Genomic DNA, 11,918 nt, shown 5'->3' on the forward strand with positions numbered 1-11,918 from the left:
TTTTATATTTAGTTTATATTATGGTCATGTTATTCATAGGAGTATCCAGTAATATTCACTTCATCTCCTGCTGTATTGTTATTATGTAATCAATACGGTTCATTTCGCAAACTTCTAATGTTGCTCACTGTTTGTAGTTTCTTAAGGTTTTTTCTCCTGATTTGGTATCATATATGCAACCTTCTTTGATTGGTTAAGATAAGTTGTTGCAACCTTCTTCCTGATATGCACGGATGCCTCTTTTGTTTATACCTGAATTTGTCTAGCTAAGAGTAGTACTGTTATTTGAGTTGGATTCCTCCTAACATAGCTTTGATCTTTTGCAGATTTAAGATGTGTACATAGGTGTTGGGGTCTTGTCTACAGGTCCCCCCTCTATTGAGATATAGTGGTTCATTCTGGCGTAATGTTGGAAGGTCAATCTTGCCTGATCTCGAGGTCTCTGCCCAGCTCCTGCGAGCAGGAATCCAGATTAGCTTATATGACTTACCATCTCCTCGAGATCACGAGGAGTAAGCGCCCATCTGGGGTCCTGGCTATTGAGCACGAGGGAATTTCTGCTGCAGCAGTGCTGGCAAAAAGGCCCAAGTCTGAGGATAAGCACGATGGTGTGCCATTGGACTGTCAAGGCAGTAATCAGGGCTACTCTGATTCAAGCACCCTGATAAACTCTATTGGCCGAGATAACTCAATCAATTGCCTCGCCCGTTGCTCTCGGTCCGATTATGGCTCAATTGCATCACTCAACAGGAACTTCCGTTCCCTTGTCCGCGAGGGTGGACTGTACAAAGAACGGCGGAGGTTAGGTATTGCTGAACACTGGGTATATTTCTCTTGCAATGTGCAGGAGTGGGAGGCGTATGACCCTTACCGTGCGCGGTGGATGACGCTCCCAAGGATGCCGCCTAACGAGTGTTTCATGTGCTCTGACAAGGAGTCGTTAGCTGTGGGCACTGAACTTCTGGTGTTTGGCAAGGAAATTCTTGCACATATTGTTCTTAGCTATAGCATTTTGACCAACTCATGGTCAAGAGGTGTTGAAATGAATGCCCCTAGATGTTTGTTTGGATCAGCTAGTTTTGGGGAGAAGGCAATTATAGCTGGCGGCATGGATTCTCAAGGGCGCGTGCTTCGCACTGTTGAGCTGTACAACTCTGAGACTAGAAGGTGGATAACACTTCCAAGCATGAACAAGGCGAGGAGAATGTGTTCTGGAGTCTACATGGATAACAAGTTTTATGTTATTGGTGGAATGGCCAGTAACACGGAGGTACTGACCTGCGGAGAAGAGTATGATCTAGATAAGGGTACCTGGAGGCTGATAGAGAACATGTCAGAGGGACTCAATGGTGCAAGTGGTGCTCCTCCCCTTGTTGCTGTAGTAGATAATGAGTTGTATGCAGCACAGTATGCAGGAAAATTAGTAAGAAAGTATAATAAGAGTGATAACACATGGACAACACTTGGAGAGCTACCAGAGCGTCCAGAAGCTGTCAATGGCTGGGGTATTGCATTCAGGGGATGTGGAGAGCGGCTCTTGGTGATTGGTGGACCAAGAGTACTGGGTGGTGGGATGATTGAACTCCATTCGTGGATCCCGAGGGATGGGCCCTTGCAATGGAACATGATCGGAAGCAAACCTTCTGGCAACTTTGTGTATAACTGTGCTGTCATGGGGTGCTGATTCTGGCGCTGCCCACCCGTCGAACATACTGTCAACAAGAAAGATTGTGATATTGGTTTCTCAAATGGCTGGCATAAAGCACTGATTCTGCCTGATTGGTAATCTCTGCCTGTTTTTTCTTCTTCTCCTTTGGACATTTCAGATTTTACTCGATGTTCAATAGAGTAGCTGCTCCCGTGTGTTCGTTAACAGTTACTGTTCGGTCTCTTTTTTTCCGCACATTTGATTCGGAGCTGGGGATCTGTACCTGGTCCATATACTCTGTCAAAAATGAGAGTTCCCTGAGATGGATGCATCTAGGTGACAAATTGTAATTGATGTAGCCTTGCATCTGTACAATTGTATTGGATTCTGAATGGTGTCAGCTTCATAGTACCCATGTTTCAAATGTCTTTTAAACAGAAACAACACGGTAGTTATAATGCTCTCTGAACACTCCTCATATTGCTCCTTTTGTGCATCGTTGCCTTAAAAAGTGCTAGATGAAATTACTTAAGAACGAAGCATACATATGCAAAATATTCCATTTGGTGCTGCTGCATCTTTACATAGTACGGTTTTGTTCTGACGGCATAAGCTGGAACTTTAGGATGATATTCAATGTAGCTGACCTGCTTTGGCATGTCAAAAACTAGAGCCCGGCTTTCTGTTTCTCGAATGGCATAAGCAGAAACTTTATACCACCGTCGAAACAATGTTAGGCAGATTAGCTAAAGGTTCCTTGACGTGTGCCCAACCATTTCATATGGAAACATCAGAACATATTCCTGGAATGTCCAGAATAGGCACCGATCGACTTGTCCATGTCTCTAGCATGGGCACTTCGATCCCTTCGAAACACTTGGTGCTGCGTGAAGCTCCTCCACTCTATCGTCTTAGCACTCGGGATTCCACGCTAACTAGGCTTCTGCTTAGCCTATGGAATATTGTTATCATCTAGGGTGGGCAGGTGCCCACCTTGTTATTCAATTTCTTTTCCAGGAGACGACAAGTGAGGAGCTAATCAGTGGATCGCTGTCCGCCTCATGCTTTAACGTGTGGAAAATTTTGGAAAAGCCACGCTTCGCTGTCGAGTTGTTGCGTGCATCCTGTGCGATTAGTTTTTGTTTCCGCAGATCATTTCGCCGCATTATCATCTTTTCCAAGGACTTGTTTATTTTTTGTGTGTGTTCGTTCAGCTGTGATGGCTTGATGGGATTCTTGTCGGGTTGTCCTTTGGTTTTAGGCCTTTGGTTGAGGATAGATTTGAGGGTTTTATTTATAAATCGGGATATCTAAGGCGTCATCTAGAAGATCAGGAAAAATATCCATGATGCCCTCAGACGACCTCGCCTTAGGCACCTAAAATACCTACTCCGCCCAAACGCAGCCATTAGAAAATTGGATCAGAGCTTGCGCGGATGTTATTTGTCGAGTAGTGAGAAAGATCTATGGTTGTACGTACTGCAGTAGTTGGTAGCTTGATCTAAGCTTAATCTTTACAGATCCTTAAAAAAAGCTTGATTTTAACAGAAGAGACAACACTTGTGTTCACCGGCTGTGAAATCATCATATGATAATTGACCGTTGATCATGGCTTGATGACGTTGGTTACCCCGTCAATTTCTTGGTATTCGGGCGACGTTGCAGTTCTTGCATCTTGACATCCATCCCTGCTGCATTTATCAATCTTATCAAAGTACAACAACATGTCGACACCATAGTAAAGCATAGCTTCTTGATCTTCTTTTAGAGCAAAGCAGCCCAGCTTTGTTTCTTTAGATAAAGCGATAATCCACCTCCGTTTCCAAGAAAAAAAAGTGCGAGTACAAATATATTCCAGGCATAGGATAGGGGAGCAAATACGTGCGTCCGTGCACCGAGGACAGTGAGGTTGCTGATCTGAAATGAGAGTGCAGATGGTTGGATCGATCCAGTGCAGCTGCAGTTTCCTTGCTATATTTTACCGTCCTCTGCAGTACGGCGGCGCAACCTGCAAGAACCCGTGTGCAGTTGGCAGTCTGGTCCCGTTGAGAACGCGAGTAGAGCCAGCCGCTATTCTAGCCGGCAAAAGATACGTAAGGTGACAGCGGGAAAGATACGCTAACTAGCTTGCCCGTGGGTATTGCATGCGCGGCCTCAGTATCAGTGTGCAGGTAGTGGCAGCGGTGGCAGGATTTAGTGACAAGACTGAGGTTGAGAAGAACTCATAGACAAAAATGGAGCACTGCGCGAGCACCAGAGAGAGAGGAAGCAAGCAAAAAAGGGAATGTAAAAACCTGTACCTTAACTCAACCTCACGGTTTTGTCTGAAGGAATCCGAGCTAGCTGTACGGACCAATGAGAATTGAGAAAATCCACCACTTTCGAAATGAGGAGTACAAGAGATCTACGTAAAAAAAAAAAAATCGTTTCACTCAAAGCAACCACTGGATTGAGCTGCGTCAACTCACATATCTCGGCATCGGACAAAACTTGAGGTTTTCATAAGCGAAACGAAAATACCATGATCAGCGTCACGATTGCACTCTAAATGATGCTTGTTTCCCGTCTCTTTTCAAAAATGGCGGATGTTTTTTCCCCTAATGAGCGCCTTCTTCAACTCCTTCAATCCTGTGTTGGTCAGAGTCATATTGCATTTTTCTAGTATTTCTTCTTGTTGTTGTTGTTGTTGTTATTGATAACCGCTTCTTCAACTCCTTCAATCCTGTGTTGGTCAGAGTAATATTGCATTTTTCTAGTATTTATTTTCATTTTGCACGAGGAGTTTCAAATTAGAGGTGTGTTTGGTAGCGTGGGACAAAATTTGCATTGACGGGGCCATGTTGTGGGGCCTTAGCCTGTTCAAAACAAGCTCCGAGCAACGTTATGAAATTTTGTTCGATGGCTTGTGAAGGATTTTTGTGCACCGTATGGCAACTATCCCCTTCGCTTGGTATGTTGCACATCTGCATTTTTGGCTCGGATGATGCACAACATTGTTGTTTGGTTGCACACACGAGGCTACATATTGTAACCATGGCTCAAAGAAGGTGAGCTTACCATGTCATTGCATAATACATCCGATTATAGAGAATTCAGAAGGACAAAATCTTGACAATCACCATGATCAGGGCGATAATGATAAAATCTTTCAGCCTACTCTCTCGTACTTGAGCTGCTCCTTCTACTACAGGCATAGCTACCCCTACAACAGGCAATGGCTAATGAGCCATAGCCTCATTATCCAAGAAGGTCTGGTACTCCTCTTCTTTTTCCTCCAAAGCATTGTTTCCTTTGTAGTTGTTGTTGGAGAAACCATTGACTTGATCTTGACAGCTAGATGCTTTCCTTTAAACACCACATACCACTAACATGGTACAAGAGGAACAAGTAAATAACATCATTACAATCATCACTAAAATCATAAGGAATCATCACAAGTTCACACAAGATCATGAGCTAAGAGGAGCATGGATGATCATTAGTAAAAGTGGATCACAATTTCATCCTACCACTAGAACTATGGTGTTAATCTAACACCACAATAAAAAGTGGGTGTCATCCTAACACAAAGGGCACCCCTTTTGATGAGGTGGTATATACCAACCCCTCTAGTGGTATGAAGGATTGGTATATATACCACCTCATCAAAATATACATGCCATAAGAAGGTCTCGTGCCCAGGCTACATCCAAAATGTACATCATCGACATCATGCCATCGTCATCACCTCCATACATGCTTCATCACCCCCATGGTCCCAAGGCCACCACATGTCTACATATTGTAGTAGTACTTGGCCATGTAGGTTGCGAGCCAGTGTGGTGGAACCATGCCAACAAAGTTGGTGCCCAGGCCTTTTTGTCGACGAGGTGGCCGAGAGGCGCCATGAGAGGCTCCCTGTGAAGAAAACGACGTCCATAGCTTCCTTGTACAAGTCAGGGTGCATGCCAATGGCCTGTCTTTACGGATGGCCTATGCGTCATCCTTGATAGCCTCGGCCATGCTGGTGAAGGTCATGATCTTGTCGTCGGCAAGGGCACCCCTCTTTCAACTACCCGAAGAGCCTGTTGAATATATAAGCAAAAATCCATATGAAATAATCCGTACCGGTAATTGATAAATCATGACTACGAAGATAACAAGTAAACTAATCATGCAGAGTAGTAAAGTAGATGAACATATCACATCTAAACAAGACAAACCGATCGCATCTACAATAGAAACTAGAAGAAGAAACTCTAACAGAAACTGAAAGAGAAACGACAAGATCACATACTTCACAGCAGCGTCGTTGTCGCCCATGTTGAGGTTGTTGAAGAAGTCGCTGAGGTCCGGGAAGAAGTTGTCGGTGTGGAGGAACTCATCGTCCGAGGACGACGTCGTGATGCCAGTAGTCGCGCCGGAGCGCTCCCCAAAAACATGATTGCCCCTCACCCGTACAGGTTCACGAGAGGCAGGGTTCCGGAGGCCTACTGTCCCGGCAGTCGGTGCAAGCCGACATACGGGATGAGGAAGACGAAGGCGGCGGCGCAATGACTGGAAACAGGTAGTCGCATATGCGTCCGGTACAGACTAGGGTTGGAGTCCGCGCTTATATAGTGCGGTTCGGGAAGGTCGTGGGGCGTGATGTCTACGGGTGCTTCTATTCTTGTAGACAATGTTGGGCCTCCAAGAGCAGAGGTTTGTAGAACAGCAGCAAGTTTCCCTTAAGTGGATCACCCAAGGTTTATCGAACTCAGGGAGGAAGAGGTCAAAGATATCCCTCTCATGCAACCCTGCAACCACAAAGCAAGAAGTCTCTTGTGTCCCCAACACACCTAATAGGTGCACTAGTTCGGCGAAGAGATAGTGAAATACAAGTGGTATGAATATATATGAGCAGTAGTAACGGCCAGAAAAGTGCTTGCTGGCGTGTGGTTGATGGTGGTAATATTGCAGGAAGTACAGATGCAGTAGAACGATGAAACAAGCAGCGATAGCAGTATTTAGGAACAAGGCCTAGGGATCATACTTTCACTAGTGGACACTCTCTACTTTGATCACATAACAGAATAAATAGATAGATGCTAGAATCTACACTCTCTTGTTGGATGATGAACACCACTAACTGTGTAGGATTACACGAACCCTCAATGCCGGAGTTAACAAGCTCCACAATATTCAATGCTCATATTTAAATAACCTTAGAGTGCATGACAGATCAACATAACCAAACCAAGTACTAACATAGCATGCACACTGTCACCTTCATGCTACGAAAGGAGGCATAGATCACATCAATACCATCATAGCAATAGTTAACTTCATAACCTACAAGAGATCACAATCATAGCCTACGCCAAGTACTACACGATGCACACACTCGTCACCATTACACCGTGCAGGAGGAATAAACTACTTTAATAACATCACTAGAGTAGCACACAGTATAAATTGTGATACAAAACACATTGCAATCATAAAGGGATATAAATAAGCACTTCACTATGCCATTCATAACAGTGAATAAGTATTCTCGTGAAATATAGCCTAAGAGACCCACACGGTGCACACACTATCGCCTTTACACACGTGGGACAAGGAGTCTCCGGAGATCACATAAGTAAAACCCACTTGACTAGCATAATGACATCTAGATTACAAGCATCATCATATGAATCTCAATCATGTAAGGCAGCTCATGAGATTATTGTATTGAAGTACATAGGAGAGAGATTAACCACATAGCTACCGGTACAGCCCCGAGCCTCGATGGAGAACTACTCCCTCCTCATGGGAGACAGCAGCGTTGATGAAGATGGCGGTGGTGTCGATGGAGGAGCCTTCCTGACAAGGGATTAACTTGTCAATGCCTACGGGTTATAGGCTAGGGTTTAGTTAGAAGTAGAGGGCAAGTAGATCTCGAAGGTTTCAGCCGAAAAGTACTCGACGATTATGAAAACTAGGATTTGTGAACAATGATTCGATGATCTCTTCGTCCCTCGACTCCCCCTTTATATAAGAGGTGGAGCCGAGGGTTTCGTTTTGTACAAGTTACAGAGTCCGGGACGGTTTCTAACTCATCCCGCCAGATTACAAACAATACTTCCTATTACAATTCTACTTTCCTTAATATATCTTGGGCTCTCGAACCTTCTTATTCTTCGGGTAGTGGGCCTTCATTAAACCCCGGGTACTATCTTTGGCAGGCCCATTTGGGATGCCTATGTCAGTAGCCCCCGAGATTTTGCTTGAATCGTAGAGTCAGGGAAAATCTCCACTGCTTATTCTTATTCGACAATTTAAACTTTTCTATATTTCTTTATATAAATTTCTATATTGTATAGGGATATTGGTAGTTGGGGCTAGTTCATCTGACGGATCAGGTACTAGTTAACTGCTCTAGTGGCAATCCGCAAAAACCTACTTCAAGATCACGTCCCTGGACATGATCTCGGGATACTGGTGCAAACTTCGACAGGTGCCGCTTAAGGTCTTACCATTCCGTCGAGTCCCGAGTCAAATTTATCGAGTACCTAACGCGTCCGTTAGGATTTTTCTTCGTATCTGTTGATACGGATAAAAGTAGCAGAGCGCAGTCTTCGGCGATGCCACGCCCAGCGAGAATGGATCCGGGGTCTTACCTTCGCAAATTTGCGGCATTCAGAAATTGATCGCAACTTTGGCGTTCGAGAATATATTGTCGAGTGCTTTTCCGGCTGTTGGAATGGCACATTTTATCGAGTCAAATATGACTTATATTAATCTCCCGATGGGAGTATATGTAGAGTTAATTATAACTCGAAATATACTCTCTTGCTTTTCTATCTTTCTTTCTTTTTCCTTTTTAAATTTCATCGGGCACGCGAGCAGCGTTCCCGATGGGAGTAGCCCCCGAGGCTACAGCCAAGAACTTGTGCTTGGTTGTAGGCTCAACATTTTAGTCCACCTTGTCGCTATATTGCCATTATTTCCCAATATTCTTCTTCTTTTTTTTTATCTCTCGGGTGCGCGAACAGCGCTCCCGATGGGAGTAGCCCCCGAGGCTACAGCCAAGAACTTGTGCTTGGTTGTAGGCTCCCACAATTTCTATATTTGCCATAGTCGAAATTTTACTTTTATCGAAGTAGCCCCCGAGCATTTGGGCAAAAACTTGTTTCTGACCAAAGGCTCCCGAAGTATTCCAATAACTTCTCCTGTCACCATTCTCCTTTTATTTTTCTTGTCGACATACTTGCCTTTGTCAAATTCTCTTCATCTCTATTAATAGTCGAGATTTTTCTGCCTTGTGGGTCCATTGTTCTCACCACGTTGACACGTCGTGCAAGTGGGGGACACACGTCCTCCGCTTTTCCTGGCGCACGTTCGATAACGCCTGTTCCATTCTATCTCCATAAAAAGACCTTTTTACCCTTTTCACTGTGAGATCCTTATTTCACCACATGATTTCTTCATCCAACGGTGCACTGCTCCGCCCGATTCCTATATATACCTTTCTTCAACCTTGGTTCGCTCCTTCGCTTGCGCCGCACATCTAATCTTCCTTGCAAAGACTCCCCTGCGCCCAACTCCTGCTGATCTTCCGCACGCACGAACATTGCTGTTCCAGTGCCGTTGATGCCACCGCGCACGCGACTCACCCGCCACAGCACTCCAGAATCCAAGATGGCTGCTGAGGATCTTGAGTGGGAGAGATCTAAAATCTCCAACCAAGATGTCAATATGCTGAAGAGGCTTGGCCTGATGAAGAAGGAAGACGCCATCCGCTTTCCCAGCGAAGAAAGCTACCCAAACCCTCCAATGGAGTATCGGGTTAGTTTCATTGATCACCTCATCCGTGGCCTTTCCGCCCCAATTCATGATTTCCTTCGCGGCCTTCTTTTTGTTTATGGGATTCAACTACACCAGTTGACTCCCAATTCCATCCTCCACATTTCTATTTTCATCACGCTTTGCGAATGCTTCCTTGGAGTCCCTCCTAATTGGGCTCTTTGGAAACGCATTTTCTGCCTCCGCCGTAATGGCGCTCACAACGCCACCTACAACATAGGCGGCGTTGTTATCTGTGTCCGAACCGACGTTGATTACTTCGACGTCAAATTTCCTGACTCTGTCCAAGGATGGCGCAAAAGGTGGCTTTATATACATGAAGAGAGCGCCAATTCCGTGGAACACAACATAGTTCCTTTCGACGGAAACGCAAAGATTCAACGCCGCCACTCCTGGGATGCTGAAGCTTCCGACGAAGAGAAAAAGGCGACAGAAGCTCTTATGTCTCGCATCCGTCAACTTCAAAATACTCGGGGCAAAGAACTTTCTGGTGTTCAAATCACTGCTTATATTCTTAGGATTAGAGTGCAGCCTCTTCAGGCTCGCAAAAATCCCCTTTGGACGTATTCTGGTGAAAATGACGCCAATAGGCTCTCCAATGATCTTTCTGTGAAGGACTTGGAGAAGCTTGTTCGAAGAATTACCTCGCTGAGCAAGAAGGATCCTATCCCTTCCTCTTGTCGCGTGGAGCCTTACAGCTCCACCAATCCTCTCCCCGAGGTATTTTGTCTTCTCGAATTTTTATCTTGTTCCGAATTTTCCCTGCATCTCATTGTATTGATATCTCTCTAATTTCCCTTTTACCGCTATTTTCCTGCATAATCATCCTACTATGGCTTCCCTTCCTCCTCTTCCTGAGGATGGAGAAGTCGAAGAAATGGGCATTGTCACTGACGACAATCAAGAAGCTCCATCCTTTGTGAATGATCCCGTGGATTCTCGAAAATCTGCGGGATCTTCCGAGGACACTACGTCGGTCCAATCTCCTCCTCCCGCTGTTTCCCCACAAAGGAAAAGGAAGAGGAGCAATGCCGAAGATTCCGGCACATCCAAAGCCGAAGAAGTTGTTCCTTCTCATCCGAAGGCAGCTTATGATCCTTATATTGAATCCCTCGTCAGCTCGTAAGTCACCTTGATTTCCCCTTATTTCTGTAGTCGAAGTTTTTCCTTGTCTTGCTTTTTATTCTATTGATCCTCACTCGCAGTGATGACGAGGAAGAAGTACCAACTCGTGACGTGGCTCCTCGGACGAGCACGTCACATACTTTAGTTATTTCGGAGAAGCCCGTTGAAGGAGAAGAATCGTCGCCTCCTCAACAAAATGTTGACACATCTACTCCTCCTTCGAGCCCCCTTGTCCCTTCACCAAAAAGGGCAAAGGTTGAAATGATCATTGAGCCTCCCCCTCAACTGAGCAGCTCTTCGTCCTAGCTCCTGGATGATGTAAGTTTGTCGACATCTATATTTCCTCTATTTTGCTTGCCCTCACTTTTTTGTTTAATGCCGATGTTTTCTCTTGCGTTCTTCTTCTTTGACAGCCCATGATCAAAGATCTTATCCGCATCGGATCCCAATTTATTGGGTACCGCGAGTATGCCAGCAGAGCCGAAGGTAACAACCTTTATATTTGCCGTTCTTCCTGGCTTTTGCTCCTTTTGTCTGTCGCGATTTTTTGATCTTTCCTCCCCCCTTTTTTATCTCGATAGAGAAACTTGCAGAGGCCAATAAACGTGCCGACGCACTTGCTCATAAACTGGAGCAAAGTGAGGCGGCTCGCGAGAAAGCTGAACTTGTTGCTAGCGAAGCTAAAGCCGAGGCTAATGATGCCAAAGCAAAAGCTGCTAGTGTCGAGGAACTGCAGAAAAGGCTTAAAGATGCTGAATCTGCTTTAGACGAGCAGAAAGCTGCACAAGCTGCTCGTGAGCAAGGGATCCTCAAGCGTCTGAAGTCGCAAAGTCGACGTACTCTGAGTAATATTATCAATCCTTTCTATTTTATTGTACTTCCTGTTTCTTGATTTTTGACTAATGTTTTGTCTCATGTGGCAGCCCAAACAAACCAAGATTTTGATCTGGAGAATCCCGTCAATGACCCTCTCCTTGACGCACTTTCTCTTCTGGAGTTTCATGGGCGCGAAATTCGTGAAGGCGTGGCAAATGCTAGTGCAGGTTTGTCGGCGTTGTTCCCCTACTTCTTCCCGAAGAAAGAGGAACCTTCGACTTTCCTTGCCCTTGCCAAGATTTTCAATTCATCAGAAGACCTTGGACTGAAGATGCGTCAGGAGAATATGAAGGTTGCTGTCGAAAACACTGTTGCCCTGGTTGCTGACAGCCAACAGACGCTTGATTGGATGAAAGTTGGCGACACCGATCAGATAGAGCAATCGAGATGGAGGTCGTTGATTAAGGCGGCCAAGCCCAACACGAAGAAGATCTTGGCGTATCTCGGGATCAAGCCAGCT

The 11,918-nt window shown here is 45.1% G+C and overlaps 1 protein-coding gene across 1 annotated transcript; it reads left to right on the forward strand.

Annotated features, from left to right (window-relative positions):
- The first annotated feature begins 218 nt into the window (after positions 1–218).
- LOC124693185 (F-box/kelch-repeat protein At1g74510-like) lies at positions 219–2,059 on the forward strand. The gene has a single exon (XM_047226651.1). It carries the CDS (start codon positions 407–409, stop codon positions 1,682–1,684), a length of 1,278 nt encoding a protein of 425 aa, XP_047082607.1. The 5' UTR covers positions 219–406; the 3' UTR covers positions 1,685–2,059.
- Positions 2,060–11,918: the final 9,859 nt, after the last annotated feature.

This window comes from Lolium rigidum, chromosome 2 (assembly GCF_022539505.1).
Source record: "Lolium rigidum isolate FL_2022 chromosome 2, APGP_CSIRO_Lrig_0.1, whole genome shotgun sequence".
In the NCBI taxonomy this organism is placed as follows: domain Eukaryota; kingdom Viridiplantae; phylum Streptophyta; class Magnoliopsida; order Poales; family Poaceae; genus Lolium; species Lolium rigidum.